Below are 21821 nucleotides of genomic sequence, written 5' to 3'. Positions count from 1 at the left end.
GCAACCTCCACCTCCCAGGTTCAAGCAATTCTCGTGCCTCAGCCTCCCAAGTAGATGGGATTACAGGTGCACACCACTACACCTGGCTATTTTTTTTTTTGAGATGGAGTCTCACTCTGTCACCTAGGCTGGAGTACAGTGGTGCGATCTCAGCTCACTGCAACCTCCGCCCTCCGAGTTCAAGTGATTCTCCTGCCTCAGCCTCCCAAGTAGCTGGGATTGCAGGCACCTGCCACCGCGCCTGGCTAATTTTTTGTATTTTTAGTAGAGATGGGATTTCACCATCTTGGCCAGGCTGGTGTTGAACTCCTGACCTCGTGATCCACCCACCTTGGCCTCCCAAAGTGCTGGGATTACAGGTGTGAGCCACTGCGCCAGGCCTAATTTTTGTATTTTTTAGTAGAGGCAGGGTTTCATCATGTAGGCCAGGCTGGTCTTGAACTCCTGACCTCAAGTGATCTGCCTGCCTCAGAATTCCAAAGTGTTGGGATTACAGGCATGAGCCACTGTGCCTGGCCAACAATTAAAATTTAAAAAATTTAAAACTTACAATTTAGAAAATAAATTTCTTAAACAAAATGAATAACCTAAAGAAATATAAACTGCCCTTGCTAGTATTTTTCCCTTTAATTAGGTTGCTGTTGTGTCAGATTAGAGTTTCATATATAGACCTATTTAAGCAGCAGCTATATTATTCTTTTAAACCTTTTGCTATTTACTTTTTTTTGAATGCTGTAAATATTATGTAAACAGTTTTTATCAAATGACTTCTACCTAAAAAATTCAGGTGTCCTGTCAAATAATCCAGGACCAGTTTTCTTTACAACAAAACTTTTGAAAATAAGCCAATCAAGAGGCCTGGGCTGCAGTCCTCAGTGGTCATTAATTAATTGAATGTACACTCTCAAGCAAGTAATTTCATGTCAAGACCTCATGTTCCCCATCTGCTGAATGATATTAACACCATACCTGTCTTGGTATCTCCCAAAGCTGACAGAAGAGGAGTGGGATAATTCTGTGAATGTATTTTGTACCTTAGTGAGGTCTCTTGTTTCTTTCAGTCAAGCAGTTTATTGTGGTTTAATGATGAGATGCATGTGCTGAGGAGGTAATCTGAAGAAGTGAGAAAAGGAGACGGTGTGAAATTTTGAAGATTTTGTATGCCATGGTAAGGAGTTTGGACTTTTTCTGCAGGCCATTAGAACCCACTGGAGGCTTTTAAGCAGGAGAGAGACAGAGATCATCAAAGCCGTTTAAAAAAATCACTCAAGAGACAGTGAGGAGCATAGATGTGGGGAGGCAAAACTGGAGGCAGGGAGATGAATTAGGAAGCCATAGGTTTAATTTGGGCTATGATGACCTGGGCAGTGGTATAGAGGGAAAGAGAAGAAAAGAACAGATTTGAGAGAAGTTTAGAGGCAAAATTAATGTTGCGACCATCTAGATACTAGTTGTGTTCCATTACACAATCATAGTTCTTTTTATCTGAATCTTGATTATTTAGGGATACTGAAAAATTTCAAATAACCAGATACAGTGATACAAAATAACTGAGGGGAATGGAACAAGCTCAGCAGTAGTACCTTTAACATGTATTTCACCAATTAGATGCTTCATCTTGGTTTATTTTGAGAACAAAGCTTTTAAGATACAGTCATTCAATGGCATTAAAGTTTTTCCTTCTGGCTCTTGTTTTTTAAAAAAATAAAACTTAGTCTAATATAAATTGAAAATCAATCCCACTACAATATTAGAGGTATTACCATAGGAAGGTTTTTGTAGTACAAAATATTTTAAAATACTGATGCTTGCAGCTGCAATTTATTGCATTTACTAGGTGGTCTCTAATGTTGATTTTTCTAGTTCTATGACTCTAATTTTAAAATGGAACTCTATAATTTATTAACAGTTTTTAAAAGGACTCAATAATCTCAAAAAGCAATGGTCATAAGAAAACTTGGATGTCAGTATCAACTCTGCTTTTATAATTGTTCAAGTGACTTAAGTGCTTAATTTTACCTCCCTTGATTCTCCCACCAGTAAAGTGGCAGCATTGGCCTTCATATCTCTGAGATCCTTTGCAAATATCAGATATTAAGATTTCAATGATATATTCTTAAGCCTGGGTTACAGCTAGATATTTGTAACTCAAATTTGATATCCATCACTGTTCTAGAGAAAGAATTCACTGCTGCCACATTTTCTTTAACTGTAAGCCCTTCCTACCTCTTCTGCCTCTCTCTATTTAGGATTATTACAGCAAATACTGTTTTATGTGCTATGAATATAGTAATTTATATTCACTTAATATAACGCTTACCACAACCCTGTCAGATATTATCATTTCTCTTTCAAAGATGCAGAAATAAAAGTTCAGCAGGGTCAAGTAAGTTGTCCAATGTTCAGTATGATGGAGTGGGATTCATATGCAAGACTAACTACCACTGAACCATTTACTTCTGACTTTGCTATTCTGCTTCCACTCACTGAACATCCCTCTGTGCAAGGCTCAGGTAAAATTAACTTCCTTTATAATACTTTCCGTTATCACAGCCTGCTGAAATTACTTATCCTTCTAACTGTGGGTATAATTTGCAATGCAATTTGTTTTGGATGTGTGTTTTTACTATAATGTGAACTCTTCAAGGTCAGTAACAATTTTTTTAAAATTTCTGTATCACCAGCACCTGGTATGAAGGCTGAAACAAGAGCGGTTGCACAGCAAATGTTTTGCTATAATGAGAGAACATATGAATTAAATGCAAATTAAACTGCTTCTATCTCCTTATGGTGGCAAATAGTATCCATGTGTTATCGATGAAGTCAAGTCAAATTTCATCTAGCTGTAGCTTCTGGATTCAGACTGTAAATTCTACAAGGGTGACATCTATGCCATTGTTTTTCTTCACTGTGTTTGCAGTGTTTAGCTTGGTGCTTAGCATAATAAAAGTGGATGGGTGACAGAGGAAGGAATTTGTATACCCCAAATTTGAAAGGCTTTTCCCCCAGTACATTTAAACAAACCTTTACTGAAGGTCTACTCTAGGAAAACCATGCTGGAGCTTGATTATACTCATTCTCCTGTTCCTTTAAGTCTTAGAGGGAGAAACAAAAATTATGAGTTATAGTTACAGAGAAAAAAACCTAGAAAGCTGGGGCAAAATATAAATTCCCTCATTACTTTGTTTTAGATATAAAATATAAGCAAACAGTTTATTCCTGAATGCATGTCTGTCTGTTTGATTCATATCTATAGATCTAGAAAAAGGCATGTTCCCTAGGCTAGAACAGAGGCTGTGTCATTATATCAGTGGCAATACATATGGGCTATCAGTGGACTCTTAGAGTTCATCTGCCATTCCTCATCCTCCTTTCCTAGTGCTTTCCAGTCATTTTATAAATTGAAAGATCTCACTTTCCAATTGTAGACAGAGCTCCTCTGAGGGATGTGGATATGGGTAGGCAAAAAATGGAAAAAGAGTAGGCAGAAAGAAGAGTTGTGGGATAAAGAAATAAGGAGAAAGGAAGAATGGAAAGATGGAGGAGAAGATAAAACAGGTAAAATAGGATTGAAAAAAAGGGAAGGGGTAGAAAAGGAAAGAGGAGAGAAAACAGAAGATAAGGAAGTGGCACAGAGGGGGAAGGCTGGGGGATACTGACAACCTCTTACCAAGTGGCATGAGTGATAATCAGCTTTTCTGGGAAGGGCCTATGTTTGGGCTACCGTAGGTCTGGAGGGGAGCTGGGGGAGCTGGCAGCAATCCCTTACTCTAACTCAGAGACAGGAGTTGGCCTATAGGAGGAGTAGTGGGGTGAGTGTCATTACTCAGCTTTTAGGACTCAACTACCTCATTTCCAAGGCAATGCCCAAGTAAGGCAAATGGGCCACTGATGTTCATACGGCTCTAACATGTCCAGGAGGTAGAGCTCTGGAAATAAATACTATTCCTTCTCTTAGTAACTGTTATTAGCAAAATTGGGGAAAACATACACACACACACACACACACACACACACACACACACACACACACACACACACACACACAAACCCCAAAACCAAGTAACTCAATGCTTCCACAACTTGAATCAGTTTTCTGGGGAAGGCCTATGTCTGCGGCTATTTTGGTTGTCCTACAGTGCTCAGTTCAGGGAAGTATGCTCAGCAGACATTTAGTAAATGGTTAGACAGCTGGGAAATCTTAACATGAAGTATTGTTTTGGTTAGGGGCGGGTGGCAGGCATGGGAGGTACAGAAGAACACTTATCAGGTCCTCTGCTGAGAAACCAGTCTCTGCTTTGTGGAGAAAAGGCTGAAGACACAATTAAGACTCCTAGAGTTAAGGCTTATATTATTTGTTATTAAAGAGGCAAGGCCTTAAGATGTGCTTTTTAACAGTCTTTAGTTTGGCTGTAATTTAAGATGACTTTTACAAATTAGATCCTAATCCTTGCAGACACAGATGGCTGTTACAGAATAGCCTTGCAAAAACACTAGTCATTTGACTTGAAAGAGAATTCAGAGAAGAATGAAGGGCCTTTAACTCTCACCCCACCCCTGGCTCTAGGAGGCCTAAAGAGTCCTGGGTGGGCTTTCTTAGTTTAGGTCTGGAATCTGGGTGGGCCTAGAGCATCTGTTCTCATTTGGACCAGCCTCTCTGTTCATTCTGGAACCAGAGATTAGGGGAGCCTGAGGTTATTAACATTCAACAACAGTTACTGATGCTTATATATGAAGCACTATGCTGGCAACCACAGGGAGATAGTAGCAGGCCCAAGAACACTCTACATTTCACATCACATTTCCCCAGTTTCCTTTCAACAGCAACTTTCCACAGTCCAGAGTTTTACCCTGTGGAAAGAGGTTCTTAATAATGATCAAAAAGCCTAGCTCCTTTTAAGATATTTTCACCCCATCTCTGTCAGTAATAAGCTTTAAAAATTAATTTGAAAGAAAATAAAGTTTAATTTTAAAATGCAAAGTCCTTAAACTCTATTTCTTTCAGTACTTCCATTTTTAAAGATGAGACCCGTTCAGAAAGGGAGTGACTTAAAACTAAGGGTTGGGAAGGGCAAACTTAGCTCCTAAGTTTTTTAAGTTCTCTGAGGTGAGATTTTCATCACAGAACATAAAGTATGAGAACAAGGCTGATCTTGAACCCTTTGATAATGGTTCTTTGTTAAATGTTCACACACTGAGAGTTCAACTTCAGTGACAGAAGTTAAGGTAGTTTTCATACTTGGCTGTGTGGTAAGAACATATGCAGGCATGTGTTCCCTTGTGCATGTTTGTGTGCCTTATATACAAATAAAGGGGATGACCTTGGAGCAGTAGGCAGGGCCAGTGAGAAAAGGAACAATAGTCAGCACCTGGGATCCACTACAGTCTCCTGGGCTTAGAAATAAGTGGCAAGATCCTTATTCCACCCAGAGGGGATATCACTAGTTTCTGTCTCTATCCTGCAAACCTGACAGCCAATGTGAGGGACTTAGATGTACCTTAATGAAACTCTTGGTTTTGGTATGCTAGGTTACTATACCTAGATCACAATGGAATCACAGAAGATTTATTGTATATTTCAGAGCTAAGCAAGTCCAAGTCCCATTCCATATAAAGCAGGAATACCAGGGATGAATCCCTCTCCATATATATATCTGTTATTGCTGAAAAGAGTAGTATTTGGTAATCTCCAATGATAGGAAAATTAACACTTCACGACACAAGATATTCCTTTCTTAGAAAATGCTTTGTTACACTATGCCAAATTTGTCTCGTGTAACTTTCAACTCATTGGTCCCAGTTCTGCCCCTGCAGCCTCAAAAAATCAGATCCCTCTTTTACAAGGCACGCCTTCAAGTAGCTGAAGACAACAATCACATCTCTCATGGTCCTTCCTTCTTTAGAGGTAATGTTCCTTAAATGACATGATTTCCAGCTCCCTCACCTTCCTACCAGCCCTGCTCCAGACATGCTCCTATTTCTTCAGGCTTCGTTTTTCAGCATGAAGCCTAAAGACTATTTCAGGGGTAGTTTGTTTTTTTTTTCAATTTTTTATTTCCATGGGTTTTTGGGGAACAGGTATTTGGTTACATGAGTAAGTTCTTTAGTGGTGATTTGTGAGATTTTGGTGTACCCATCACCCAGTGGGTAGTTTATCTTAGTGCAGAGTTAAACAGGACCATTAAGTTAATCTCTGGTTGGGATTACACCTCTAAAACAGGAGCTAGCTTTTTTGTTGGCAGCCACAACGCGTTATTAACGTGTATTCAGCTTAATTCGACCATAACCTCTACTAAAGGAATCTATTTCTACACATTTCTGTGAAATTTCTGCAGCTTCATTTTGTGTAAGTTTCAGTATTTTAAGATTTTCTTGAATCTTATTTTTCATAATCTATAAATCTGATAAAGTCTTCATTTAGGTTGCCAATAAATATGGTAAGTAATAAAAGATTAAATACAGAGCCTCTTGGTTCCCTACAAGGAAATGGTGGTTAACATTTTTTGGACACAACCATTTAATCAGCAATGAATCTAACACATCTGTATCTCTCTACTTTGCCCCAGAATACTATGAGAGACTATCAAATATTGTGCTGTAATGCAAGCACACAGTGAATACAGGTCACCTTCTGTAACTTCCCAGGGTAGTAAGACTATCAAATCACAAAACACTGTTTGTTTTGCATGACTCATTCTTAGGGAACCTACATTCATTGACCTGGTATCTAACTGTTAAGCTGTTAAACATACAATTCTCAGGTATATTCTGAGGGCTACAGATATATCTCATTTGAGGAATACAGATGAGACATCAGCAAAGACTGGAATGCTGGAATAGGGAAAACAGCTAGGAAGGAAGATCTAGTACCTAATTTCTTACATAGGCTACTGGGTACATATCTGCTGGCCTGGGAAGCCATACTTTCTCCAAAAGCTAAGGAGAGAATGGTGTGCAGAACAAAGAAGGACTCCTGTTTGTCTTGTAGTTGCCTGCACCATGGGACTTTTCTTGAACTACTTTGTTCAGCTTTAATGACGGCACATCTCCCACCTGGATATACTTCCGGAGATAGGTATGGGAACTTACGTCTCTCCTAGGAAAGGTGCTCAGTAACTTGTACTCATCCCATGGAAATCCTTTGGAAGCTACAAAATCAAAGACAATCTGGAGCTTGTTGCTGGCCAGGAAACGCCGCTCCAAGAACTCGCCACTGGGGGTCCGGATCCGCAGTTTGCTCACAGGCTCAGCATTTTCTTCCTTTGGCTCAGGAGGCAGGGCTTGCTCTAAGGACAGCCGGATGGCCTAGGGAGAGCAAAAACCAGGTGTTAAAATGTGAGAAGGACTGGACTACGGAGAGTGGGGAGGAAAAGACCAGAAAAAAAGCTGCTGTTTTCTAGAAATTCATTGAAAAGTCACTGCCCCATTTATTAGCCAAGCCAAATGCTTGAACAATAGAATAATGTATTTTTCATTTTCTTAATATTAGTCCAATAGGCAAGTAATTAAAATAAATTCCACCTTGATGACACATATTATTAAATATATAGGAAACTACACAGAAAAGGCATTTTTTTAACTGAAGGGCTCAGATATTTGTGATCAAAGACATTCATATCAAATACCCAACTGATACCTTTCTAGGGTATGAATTAAAGCTATTAGATGCATTCAGAAAAGACACACACAAACAGAGATATATTTATATTTGAGAAATACAAGTAGAAGTAACTGCAGAGTTTGTAGAATACTGGATTATTATGTTTATGTCAAAATGGAATGAGGAAATTCTGTTTAGGGTGATGAAACATTTTGGAAATAGTGGTGGTGGTTGGACAATACTGTGAATACAACCAATGCCACTGAATTGTATACTTAAGAATGGCAAGTTACTGTATATATATTTTGCCACAATAAGAGAAAAGTTTTAAAAAATGGAAAGAACTTCAAATATCAGGTTTATTGGCAGAAGGAGACCACAGTCCTAGTTCTGGCTTTGCCACTAACTCGCTATGGGATTTGGCCAAATCTTAGTGGTTGATTTCTGGACCTACAGATGGACCAAACCCTTCATTTGACTTAAGCAGGTGAAGCAAACTGTTGGAAGGTCTCATGGCTAGCGTGGGCTTGAATCCAGGTTTTAGTATTACATTGTTTCACATTTGTGACATTCCATTAGAAGGAGATTGTCTCTGAGGTCCCTAACAACATTGGAATCTATAAAAATCACTAAAACCTTTTTTGTCTAGAACCCTGAGAAAGACTTCATGTTAGAATCCATGAAATTCATCTAAAGCAGTGCTCTGATGAAATTCAGCCTTAACATTCGTATGCCATTATAAATTAAAGAATAAAAATAAGTGAATTAAGAATTAGATTTTAAAAGCTAAATTATCAGTGTCTGGTAATAAAAAAATTTAAAAGCTAGTGAAAAAAACAATAAAATAAGTGGAAGGAAAGCTGAGAATAACAGTATAAAGAAATAATTTAGAAAAAAAAGAAATATATAACTAGTCAGCTTATAAGCTGGTTCTTTGGAGGTAATAAATTTACACAAATAAAAAGAAACAAAAATGGTAACCTACAGAGGGTAGGGGAAACAAGGTGGAAGAGGTGACATCTGGTGTTTTCTGCATATGCCTTTGTATTTTGACCTATGCAAATTATCTGTTAAAAAATGTTTAAAATAACCAACAGAAAAAGTTTGCTCAGACACAAGTATGGATAAGAAATTAGGTAATGTGTGTCATGCAGGTGAATTTGGTTGGTTCTAATACTGAACTATTTTTTTTAAATCATTCAAAATTTCTGCAATGTATAGACAAAGCTAGTCTAGCCTATGACTGAGGTTACTTTCCTTCTGGAGGCACTGAATAACCACCTACCTTATAGGGGATTACAGAGATGGGAATTATATAGACCATATATATATAAAATTTTCAGTATGGCATCTGACACATAATAGGCTTCAGTGATAGCTGCTTTTCTTATAATGAAGAGATCTACACAGAATATCAGATCTGGAAGCGGCTGCATTTGTCAAACAGCCCAATACTCTCATTTTTTATATGGGGAAATTGATGCCCAGAAATGGAGACATAAGAAATACAGTTAAAAATATATTTTTGCTTTTTTTTCAGTCACTTTTGCCCTTTTTTCTGATAGCATGAGTAGCAGTTTACCTGATATTGGTGTTCTGCGACAGCAATGAGTTTCAGCTGAGTATTTCCAAATATTAAACTATTTTAGTAACATTATCTTATATTAGTAACCCAGTGAATGGATTAACATCTGTGTATATCAAAATTAAATGCTAGTTGATATGTCAATTACAGCATTCACTATTTAGTACCATAGTTATTTATTTAATGCCTGGCCTTCTTACTAGCCTGCAAGCTCCATAATGGCATGGGAGCATGTATTACTTCTTATTCCAAACACAGTGCATAGCACAAAGTAGATGCTCAATATGCACTTGGAAGAGAAGGAATAAACTAACATGCTAACTGAAATAATATCTGTAAAAGTGCTTAGTATGATTGTAGGCTCATACCATGTGTTCAATAAATGCTAGAAGAATATGAATCTCATAGCCTCTACTTCTAGTAACTAAGAATTAAACATCTTCTCCTTTCTCTGAGGTATGACTCCTCCTTGCATTAACTGTTCAGATTAATTTTCCACATGTGTCCCTTAAAGGGAAACCATGAGTTGCTTGTAAGTATAAACCTCTGTGGATTAGAGTTATATACATTTTCTTTTTTTTTTTTTTTTCTTTTTTTTTTTTTTTGAGACGGAGTCTCGCTCTGTCGCCCAGGCTGGAGTGCAGTGGCGCGATCTCGGCTCACTGCAAGCTCCGCCTCCTGGGTTCACGCCATTCTCCTGCCTCAGCCTCCCGAGTAGCTGGGACTACAGGCGCCCGCCACCACGCCCGGCTAATTTTTAGTATTTTTAGTAGAGACAGGGTTTCACTGTGTTAGCCAGGATGGTCTCGATCTCCTGACCTCGTGATCCACCTGCCTCGGCCTCCCAAAGTGCTGGGATTACAGGCGTGAGCCACCGCGCCCGGCCGAGTTATATACATTTTCTAAACTGTTAATGGGATCATCTATTTCTCAGTTACAGTGGTGGTTCTTTTTTTTTTTTTTTTTTTGAGATGGAGTCTCACTCTGTCGCCCGGGCTGGAGTGTGATGGCGCAATCTCGGCTCTCTGCAACCTCCGTCTCCCAGGTTCAAGCGATTCTCCCACCTCAGCCTCCCGAGTAGCTGGGATTACAGGTGCGTGCCAGCACACCTGGCTAATTTTTGTATTTTAGTAGAGATGGGGCTTCGCCATGTTGGCCAGGATGGTCTCAAACTCCTGACCTCAAGTGATCCATCCACCTAGGTCTCCCAAAGTGCTGGGATTACAGGTGTGAACCACTGCGCCTGGCCACAATGGTGGTTCTTTACAACCATATCTTTGAGATTATAAAACATTTTTCCCAATTACAAAAGTAATATAAATTCATTGAAAAAATAGATTAAAAGTAAAACATTAAAACTAATCTGTAGATTCACCATCAAGATAGCCATCACCATCATTGTTTATATCCACTAATTTTTAAAATATTTTAACCATTGTTAAGTGTACAATTCAGTGGCATTAAGTAAATTCACAATGTTGTACAACCATCACTACTATTTATTTCCAAAACTTTTTCATCACCCAGATACTCTTCCTTAATTTTTCAGGCATATTTTATATATTTGAAACTTTTTTCAAAATTTGAGTCAGTGTTGTATTGTATAAAGCTTTATCCTTTCTGTTCAAAATCATGTATTTTGTAATTGTTTTAAAGTTTTTATTAAAGTATAACATACATATGAAAAAGTGCACAAATCTTAAGTGTACAACTTGATAAAGTTTCAAAGTCAACATATCTGTAAAACTAGAACCCTGATCAAGTATCTCAGAAGCATACCCTTTCCTGGGAACTACCTCCCCTTAAAGTCAGTATTCTGACTTCTGACAGTGCAGTTTAAAAAATTTTAATTAAATGCAATGTTAACATAGGAAATGTTAACATTAGAAACATAGGTTTTGGGGTATGACAGACATGCATTCAAATCCTGGGAATTAGGCAAATGACAGTCTTTATGAATTTCAGTTTCCTCATAGGAATAGAGCCGATAACATCTTCCTCACAGCATCCTTCTATAAGATGCAGCATGTTTTTAGGTGGGCCGCCACACCACACTGCTCTACCTTCCTCTCTGGATCACGCCAGCTGCCTAGTCAGTTCTGATGAGAGAACCTGAATACTTGGTTGCTGGTGCAGGATTCACATGCTAATTATGGTTCTTTTTGATGGGAGACTCTGCTTCTAATCAGCCATCTTGGTGCTGCCCCTGACGCCACTTAGCAAATGCTGACACTTGGTCAGCACTCAGTGACAAGTGCTGAGCATTGATCCTCATGCTATATGTAATACTGTGATCAACATATGACAGCTGTTGGTGTTATCATTTTTGTTATGATTATTCCTTTTCACCTACTTTAAATCAGAACTTAATGTGATATTTCTTGGTTTTCCCTCCTTTTCTCCCTTTAATCCACCTGTCTGCTTGCTTTCTGTTTTGACATTTCCCTGCATAGTATAACAGATGCTACATTATTGTCTGAATTCAACCAATTATATTACAGAAGAATAAACAACAGTAGCTCATTACTTCATTCATTATACAGACAATGTCTGCTCCTCAATGTATACAGTCTCCAGAGCTTTTCCCCAGAAAGAAAACAGACCTCATACATCCCACACCAATGGACCAACGTGGAAAACAATGAAGAGATACGATGTAAATCAGCAACCTTGAGATTTGAATACCCAACAGTTCTACTGCCAAAAAAATAACAAAAATACATCAGTAGTTCAGTTTCAAACATACTGGCTAAGAGCAAGGGCCTCCTGTAAGCAAACACTGTTGTAAAACAACAACATAAAGGACACCTACACTCAAACGAGTCATGGTTAACACCAGTGTTAAACTTCAGTTTGATTTGCTCAACAAATATAGTTTATTTGCATTATTTTTGGTTTGTAATAAAACAAGGAAACCTGGTATAAGTTAGAAATATGAACTGATCTGGTACTTTTTTTTTCTACTAAAAATATGTGAGTATTTAAAGCATATCTGAGGGATGAGAAATGGGGCTATTTTTTGAAGTGAAATTAGGCAGTGAAAATAGATACCCACAAAAGACTGTCACTACACGGTTACATTTTTTAAACAGAAAGAATAATACACACTTACAACAGTCTCTTACAATAAGAATCAAAGACTGCCTTAATTTACTTATACACACAGATGTATACATAAATATATACACACAAAAAAACCTCTAGGTTTCTATGAGTATGTACAAATAACGGTTTATAGCTGGCTGAGGCACAGTGTTAAATAGGCTAAAGCTAACATTCATTAATTCCATGAATTCTTACTGAGCATCTTCTATAAGTCAGGCATTGTTCTAAATGATGGCAAAATAGCAGTGAACAAAATAGATAAAAAATTCTGCCTAAATGGAGCCTACATTCTAGTAGGGTAGGGATAAAGACAACAAAGACACACATAAGAAAAGATAGTATGTGCCACATAGGGACTTTTCAGTCAACGATGGACTGTATAAACCATGGAGGTCTCGTAAGATTATAACGGAGCTGAAAAATTCCTATTGCCTAGTATTTAGTGCACTATACTTTTATTTGTTATTTTAAGGTATACTCCTTCTACGTATTTTTTAGAAAAGTTAACCATAAAAGAGCCCCAGGCAGGTCCTTCAGAAGGTATTCCAGAAGAAAGCATTGTTATAATAAGAGATGACCGCTCCGTGTGTGTTACTGCCCCAAAGACTTTCCAGTGGACAAGATGTGAATATGGAAGACAATGATATTGATGATCTAGACCTTGTGCAGGCCTAGCCCAATGTGCATGTATCTTAGTTTTTAATAAAAAGTTTAAAAAGAAGGAAAAATTTTTAATAGATAAAAACTTATAGAATAAGGATATAAAGAAAGAAAAATTTTGGACAGCTGTACAATGTGTGTTTTAAGCTATTACAAAATAATCAGAAAGTTAAAAAAATTAAGTTTACATAAAGTAAAAAAGTTATAGTAAGCTAAAGTTTATTCATTGCTGAAAAAAGAAAAAAAGTAAACCTAGCGTGGCCTAAGTGTACAGTGATTATAAAGTCCGCTGTAGTGTAATGTCCTAGGCCTTCATATTCACTCACCACTTGCTCACTGAGTCACCCAAAGCAACTTCAGTCTTGCAAGCTTCATTCATGGTAAGTACCCTACACAGGTGCAACATTTTTTATCCTTTGTACTGTACCTTTTTATCATTTTTATTGTACCTTTTCTACATTTAGATATACAAACACTTACCATTGTATTACAGTTGCCTGCAGTATTCAATACAGTAACATGCTGTACAGCTTTGCAGCCTAGGAGCAACAGGTTATACCATATAATAGCCTAGGTGTGTAGCAGGCTATACTATCTATGTTTGTGTAAGTAAAGTCTAGGATGTTTGCACATCAACGGAATTGCCAATGACACATTTTCCCATCCTTAGGTGATACAAGACTATATCATTTTTCACAAAGTGCTGAGTGCTATGGAGGGAGTGCAGGGAATGCTGGTAGAAGGTGGGGGGAGGGGTAAAATTTTAAATACTGTAAACCTCAGTAAGCAAAGGTCTAAAGGAAAGAGGGTTCCACATGGATATTTAGATCTAAAAGAAGTATATTATAGGCAGGAGTCACAGTAAGTAGCAAGGCCCGGGTGCCTGGCTTGATTGAAGAATAGCAAGGCAGCCAATGTGGCGGGAACGGAATGAGCAAGGGGAGAGGGGTAGGAGTTAAAGTTACAGTGGAAACAAAGGAGAGGGGTGATTAGATCATATATGGCTTTGGGAAGGACAATTAATAATTATTTTCCTATTTTAAAATTAAGGTATAATTTATATACAGCAAACTCTATCCTTTTAAATGTACAGTTCTGTAAGTTTTGACAAATGCATATATTTGCATAAGTACCATCATCAACAAAGAAGAGTTCTATTACCTCTCTCCCCGTTCAAATTTCTTCATCCCTAGCTCCTAACCTCTAATCTTTATTCTGATCCTAGTTTTGTGTTTTCCAGAACGTTATATAAATGTAGCCATAAATGTTACATAAATGACTTCCTTCACTTAGCATAATATATTTGAGATTCATCCATGTTGTTGAATATATCAGTAGTTTATTCCTATTTATTGCTGAGTAGTATTCCATTGTATAGATACACATACAGTTTGATGACCCCTTCTCCAGTTGAGGGACACCTGAGCTGTTTCCAGGTTTAGATGACTACAAATAAAGCTGCCAAAAACATTTTCATACATATTTTTGTATGAATGTGAACTGCTTTATGTGAAGCAGTTTACTGTTACTTTCATTTCACTTGTGTAAATACATACCTAGGAGTGTGACTGCCAGGTCATATGGTATATGCATGTTTAACTTTAGAAGAAAGTTTCAAGCTAATTTCCAAAGTTGGATGTACTATTTAGCATTCCCGTCATTAATGTGTAAGAGTTCAGTTGCTCCTCATCTTTGCCAGTACTTGGTATTGTCCCTTTTTCTTTTAAAAAGTCTTCTAAAAGGTGTACATATATTGTGGTTTTAATTTGTATCTCCCTAATGGCTAAAAATGTTGAGCATATTTTGATGCACTTATTTGACTTCTGTATATTTTCTTTGATGAAGTGTCTTTCAAATATTTTGCTCATTTTAATACTTGGGTTGCTTTCTTATTATTGAGTTTTGAGAGTTCTTTTTGTATTCTGGACATCAGATATATGATTTTCCCCTTGTCTGTGGCTTGTTTTTTCAATTTCCTGGCAGTATTTTACAAATAGTAGAAGTTTCTAATTTTGATAAAGTCTAATTTACATATTTGTTATTTTATAGGTTGTGTCTTTGATGTCAGATCTAAGAAATCTTTGCCTGACCCAAGGTCATGAAGATTTTCTCCTATGTTTTCTTCTGGGACTTGAATAGTTTTAGATTTTACATTTAGGTCTATTACCCATTTTGAGTTAATTTTTGCTTGTGATGCAATATATGAATTGAAGCGTTTTAAAACTGGTTTTCTATGGGATTTTTTTTGGATATAAATATTCAATTGTTGCAGCATCATGTGTTGAAAAGACTATCCTTTCCCCATTGAATTGCCTTTGTATCTCTGTTGAAAATCAGTTGACCATATATGTGTGGGTCTATTTCTGGACTCCACTGATTCATGGGTCCATTTTTTTTGTAAATACCACTATGTCTTGATTATAGTAAGTCCTGCACTCTAGTAACATCCAACTTTGTTTTCTTTTTCAAAATTGTTTAGACTATTCCAGTTCTATTGCTTTTTCATATAAATTTAAGAATCAGTTTATCAATCTCTATAGAAAATCTTGTAGATATTTGATTAGAATTACTGTAAGAATTCAGGTTTTATTTTGAGATGTAAGCCACTGTAAGTTTTTGAAGTGACATGATGTGACAAATGATTTTTAAAGGATTTATTAAGACTATAGGAAAGGCAAAAATGGAGATGTGGAATCAAGTTGGGAGGCTACTAAAGTAATCCAGATAACAGACAATGGTGGCTTAGATGAGGGTGATACTGGTGGAGTTAAACATTTAAGTTCTGCGTATATTTGCAGAGCCCACAGGATTTACTCATTAAATATGGATGTAAACGAGAGAAGTCAAGGATAATTCCAAGGTTTCTGGCTCTAACAACTGGAAAGATTTTCCGTTTACTGAGATAGGGAAGACTGCAGAAAGAGCAGGTTTGGGTGGGGAGGGTAGGATCAGTTGTGCAATTTAAAACATATTAAGTTTCTGATGTATATGAGACATCTAAGTAGACATGATGGGCCAGCAGTTAGATATTCAAGTCTGGAGTTCAGGGAAAGGGAGGAGCCGGAAATATAAATCTGGGAGTCAAACATATAGACAATATAATATAGTCATATAATATAGTCAATATAATAGTCATAATACTGGATGAGATCACCAAAGGAGTAGAATGGATCCCATATAGAGACAGTTGATTTGACCCGATTCTGCAGTCAATCTCTGCTCCTGGCAACCTGGAGAGTATGGATAGCTTACTACTCTACTACTATGACCTCATTTCTGGATAAAGTAAGTAAGGCAAATGATCATATTTCCTAAATCAAAATTCAAACAGATGATTTTTGCTTGCTTCTGGATATAAAGAACAGTCTGTAGGCTGTGATTTGGACACCACGAAGCTAGAATTTCTGGACTATTTTAATGGTTCATGAGAACAACGGAACACTTCAAACTGAAAGTACTGAAGAAATAGTGGATATACATATATATATAGTCTCCATAATTATAATAAGGTATATTTATGTATTGGCACCTACCTTATTGAATTGTAAAAATTCAATAAATAATTAATGCCTATAAAGTGATCACCACTGAGTTTAGCACATATTAATTGTGCAATAGTGGTGATAATGCCAATGATGATGATGACAGAGATGATTATTATTATGGCCCAGTGTGGACAAAAGCAACTTACATAAGATAAAAATACAAATTATAAAGAGCAGTTTTACCTTAATAACCAATTTATGGTCCCACCTTCATTCTTTGAATTTGGATTAATAAGTAGAATGAATACTGGATAGAAGCTCTGGTTCTGCTTTTATCAGGCTTATACGTTAGGTAAAAATTTAAAAGTAGGCTTAAAAATATCTTTTTAAAACTATTGTTTTTTTTAACCAAACACCACATGTTCTCACTGATAGGTGGGAATTGAACAATGAGAACACTTGGACACAGGAAGGGGAACATCACACACCGGGGCCTGTCGTGGGGTGGGGGGAGGGAGGAGGGATAGCATTAGGAGATATACCTAATGTAAATGACGAGTTAATGGGTGCAGCACACCAACATGGCACATGTATACATGTGTAACAAACCTGCATGTTGTGCACATGTACCCTAGAACTTAAAGTATAATAAAAAAAAGAAATTATTATTATTATTATTATTTTAAATAGAGATAGGGTCTTGCCATGTTGCTCTGGCTGGCCTTGAACTCCTAGGCTCAACTGATCCTCCCACCTCGGCCTCCCAAGTAGCTGGGATTACAGGTATGTGCCACTGTGTTTGGCCAAAAATAGGTTTTTAAATCCTGCTATGATCTTACTTTCATCCTCTGTAAAACAGTAATAATAATATCATCCTTACCAATTATATTAGTCTGTTTGCACACTGCTATAAAGAACTACCTGAGGCTGGGTGCGGTGGCTCACGCCTGTAATCCCAGCACTGTGGGAGGCCAAGGCAGGCAGATCAGGAGGTCAGGAGATCAAGACCATCCTGGCTAACACGGTGAAACCCCATCTCTACCAAAAATATAAAAAATTAGCCGGGCGTGGTGGCAGGTGCCTGTAAGTCCCAGCTACTCAGGAGGCTGGGGCAGGGGAATCACTTGAACCCAGGAGGCAGAGATTGCAGTGAGCCGAGATTGTGCTACTGCACCACTGCACCCCAGCCTGGACAACAGAGCGAGACTGTCTCAAAAAAAAAAAAAAAAAAAAAAAAACCAAAAAACCAAAAAAACGACCTGAGACTGGGTAATTTATTAAGAAAAGAGGTTTAATTGACTCACAGGCTTAACAGGAAGGATGACTGAGAGGCCTCAAGAAACTTACAATCGTGGTGGAAGGCGAAGGGGAAGCAAAGCCCTTCTTCACATGGTGGCAGGGGAGAGAGAGAGAGAACAACGGAGGAAGTGCCACATTTTTAATCCATCAGATCTTGTGAGAACTCCATCATGAGAACAGCAAGGGGAAACGGCGCTCCCATGATCCAATCACTTTCCAGCAGGCCCTTCCTTCAACATGTGGGGATTACAATTTGATATTAGATTTGAGTAGGGACACAGAGTCAAACCATATTGCCAATTTTGTAGAGTGGTTGTGAGGTGAAACAGAAAACTGAAGAGGAAGTGCCAAGGTTTCTAATTCCATGTTCTTCTGTTTTCCCACTTAGTAGTCATTAATATTACTTAATATTTTCTACTTAAGGTGGCACGAAGGCATAAAAGGAAACAGTTTGGGTAGACAGGCAAAAATTAACTTTTCTTTCTAGAGAACCATCAGCAAAAGGGAATAGCTTAGTATCTATTCTACTTCACCCATGATTCGCCAAAATTCAGGCCTTTTAGCCATAGTTCTAATAATTCGACTGTGTTCTAAGTTTGTTCATTTACTGTTCCCTGAGCAAGCCCTGTGCCGTTCCCCTTTTGTTCATGACTACTCAACTCTTGCACTTCCCTTTGGTGTCCATCCAACCATCCATTCATCTATTCATTAGTCCAGACAAAATGCTCTTCTACTTCATCTTTAACCATCAAAGTCTGTGAAGTCTTTTTTTTTTTTAAATTCACATCTCTACAGGCGTACCGTGAAGTCTTTCTTGTTGCCTTCCTAGTTAGATATCAGCTTCCTCCAAATAAACATCCTGTGCTATTTTAGTGGTTTTTATAATGTATGGTACCTTTTCCTGTAGTGATTTTGCATTTGTGTACCCTCTTGCATTAGACAGTAAGCTCCTTGAGGGCTGGACTATGCCTCGCACCTACAGCATAATGTCCACAGCACCTGATTTAATAATTTGCACACAGAAGGAGATTAACTAAATATTTGCTAAATATTGAGTGAATAAAAGATCTGAGACTCAAAAACCTTAGCTGAAAATTTCTCTGCTTACCAAAAACTCAGTAGAAAAAGGCAGTACTCAGGAAGGCTTTCTTGGAGTATATATATTTCACGCATTTCTCTAGTTACTATAAAGTCCATCCCTTAATCAGAAAAAATGTAGTATTTGGGCCTTTGCAGGGATGATTTTACTATATTGTACTTTAGCCTTATGATTTAGAATTACATTTAAAAAGTTTTAAGGAGCTGTCATACATAACTTGCCATTGTCACAGTAGCTATTAGATATAGTTGGGGTTAGTATTCACTACATTGCACAGCTTCCTCTTCAACAGGAATATAGGAAACGTTGCTCTAAAATCTCAGTGCTAGAAAATGTGGAAAAATTCTGAGAAACTAGCCTTTAGATCTGATGTTACGCACAAAGTAAAACTTGTAAACTATCATATTTTCCTTTGTTTTGGCCCAAGATAAGTATAGAACAGATTTTATGGAACAAATGTACAGCACCCTATCACATGGATTTGGTGCTTGTGCTAGATTATCTGTTGTCAACATGTTAGTCTTATCTTTGGCATTATCTTCCTTTGTCCTTTTCCTTTATTTCTATATCTATTCTTTCTTAATCCCTTTGAATTGCATGTATTCATGTAAGTTTCTTGAAACTGATTTTGGAAAGAATAAGTACATATATAAATTAATAAAACAGGGGAGATCTTTGCTGTGGTTTTTCCTTCAGAATAGTCTTACAGCCTTTCTCCTTATTAGGGCCAATGACCAGATCAATATACTTTTCTAGATGTTTGATTTCACTCCAACAGTTATCACACAGCAAAATGAGGCTAACCATTAAGGAATTTCCCTGCAACCAAGGTGATTTTACTGTTCAATACTTCTTTTTTCTAAAGGATCTTAGAATATTGAAGATAATCAAAACAATAAAACCACTCTTGTTTCTCAATGTAATTATATGGGTTAGGATTTCCAGTTAGAAGACAGGTAGTGTTGCTGTGAAAAGTCAGGTGACCCGGCTTCTGATCCAGATTAGGTGTTCAACCAGTTTGGTGACCATAGGTAAACCATATAATCTTTCTGGGTCTCAGTTTCTTCAGAGGTTGCACAATACCAGCTTTTCCCAAACAGTGGTTTGTGATACACTAGGGTGCCATAATATGTTAATTGTTGTTCCATTTAAAAAAGGGGCAAATAAGTTTGGATAAGATTGGACTAAATGAAAACAAACCGTTTCTTAATGGTGGGATTTATAAGAGCCTTTGTGACATTTGGTTAAGGGAGAATAGAGTGCATAGTATTATCCAAACTTGCATTTTATGGGAGCATATCAATAGAAAAGTTTAAGTAATGACTAGGTGCAAAATATGGCCTGTCCTCTCCCCCACTGTACTCCAACCTCTCACATGTTAACAGCTGGAATACATATACTGAATTATGTTTATAGGGTCTTCTGTAAGATGATGGGCTTTATCTACATTTAGAAAGAAAGAAAGTTTCAGCTCATGGTAAATTAGATAAATCATCAGATGAAATTACATACGCTGCCAAGCTTTAGATCCAGAACATTGAGTTAATTGTGTACCCTTGACATTTTAGCAAGCCAGTATGGTTGACGATACACTAATACACACACAAACACACACAGAGCGAGAGAGTGTGTGCATGTGTGAACGACAGCATAAAGGAGCAAGAATCCTAAACTATATTTCTTAAAATAGCCTAAAAGGATAGTGACTAATTTCTCCCTTACCTAAACTTTTGTGAAACTTGGCATATATGACTCCTGTGGACACAATGATATAGGGCTTTGTACTGGAATGGAGTATGAGAAAGAGCTTTATAGTCATAAGGTCCTGGATGAGAATCTCAGCTGTTCTCATTTTCGTATGTGTAACTCCTCAATGAACTTCAGTTTTTTTCACTTATAAAGATAAATCTCTAACCTTGTAGCTTGTTTTAATGGTTAATTGATAAGCATACGTAAAGCAGCTAGCAGACTATTTAATACACAGAAGACATTCAACAAAATATTTTCTACCTTCCATTATTGACAGTCCTCAGAGTGCAGACTAGGGTTTGTCAGGCATAATATCTTGTATATATGTGATAGATACTCACAAGAGTTTTGACATGAATAAACTTTGATTTCCAAACAGTTAAGTTTCACGTATCTTTTAAGACCTGACTCAAATATTACTTCATCTGTACATTGTCTGATTATCTCAGCTGTAAAAGATTTTTCCTTTGGCCTTGAACTCTCTAAGTATTTTGCTTTTATTTCTATGTCATTTAGCACATTTTTTCTTGATTTGCTGTTACTCCTAGACAGGCTGTATCTTCCCTCTAAGATGTAATATCTTCTTATAGGCAGAAAACGTTTTATTATCCTTTGTTTCCCCGGCAGTGCTCAGCACAGGTCTTCTTCAAAAAACATTTGTTAAACAAGCGAAAGTGGTGGCATACTTTGACTGAGAGTAATAACTAACAGAGTTTTCCTCAACCCCAGTTAGGGCCCTTCAGGCCTTTCCATTGCTTGCTAGATGGCTTCCTCTTTTTATAAGTGAATCTTGCCATTAATCCTACATCTGAAAAAAAGTTCTGAATGTTCTTTTCCATGAAGCCAGCCTAGGAAGTCATTTGACCCCCATTCTGTTTGTGCCTACTGCACCTTAGGCATACCTCTATAATAACGTTTACATATAGTATTATAATTCTATTTTTATAAGAGTAGGAACTCCTGGAGGGCAGCATCCATGTCTGCATCACTGTTCCCTAACAGATTTGGAGCGCATAGTACATATCTCAAAAATGTTTGCAAAATGAGTGAATGAAAAATCCTCTATATTGCTATGGACATGACATGAACTCATGGAAAAAAATCAATGAAGCTAAATGAATTTCCCATATTTGCTGGCTCAATGCAAGATGTTACAAAAGTAACTCACAGTATCTTTTGGTGGGTAAAGTGAAGACTGTGGAAGGGAGAAGAGATACAATCTTTCTATTCTTAGGGTGA

At 37.4% G+C, this 21821-nt stretch overlaps 1 protein-coding gene across 2 annotated transcripts in view; it reads right to left on the bottom strand.

Moving 5' to 3' along the window:
• The window catches only part of FAF1 (Fas associated factor 1), a 511731-nt gene that overhangs the window by 27053 nt on the left and 462857 nt on the right, over nt 1-21821 (bottom strand). For both annotated transcript variants that reach the window (XM_019018242.3, XM_055348410.2), the window contains exon 18: nt 7090-7305. In XM_019018242.3, the coding sequence (XP_018873787.1) occupies nt 7090-7305 (216 nt within the window). The remainder of the gene's footprint in view (nt 1-7089; nt 7306-21821) is intronic.

The sequence above is a fragment of the Gorilla gorilla genome, chromosome 1 (genome assembly GCF_029281585.2).
Source record: "Gorilla gorilla gorilla isolate KB3781 chromosome 1, NHGRI_mGorGor1-v2.1_pri, whole genome shotgun sequence".
In the NCBI taxonomy this organism is placed as follows: Eukaryota; Metazoa; Chordata; class Mammalia; order Primates; family Hominidae; genus Gorilla; species Gorilla gorilla.
The sequence above is the reverse complement of the archived record's forward strand: the minus strand, read 5'-3'. Positions and strand labels throughout refer to the sequence as shown.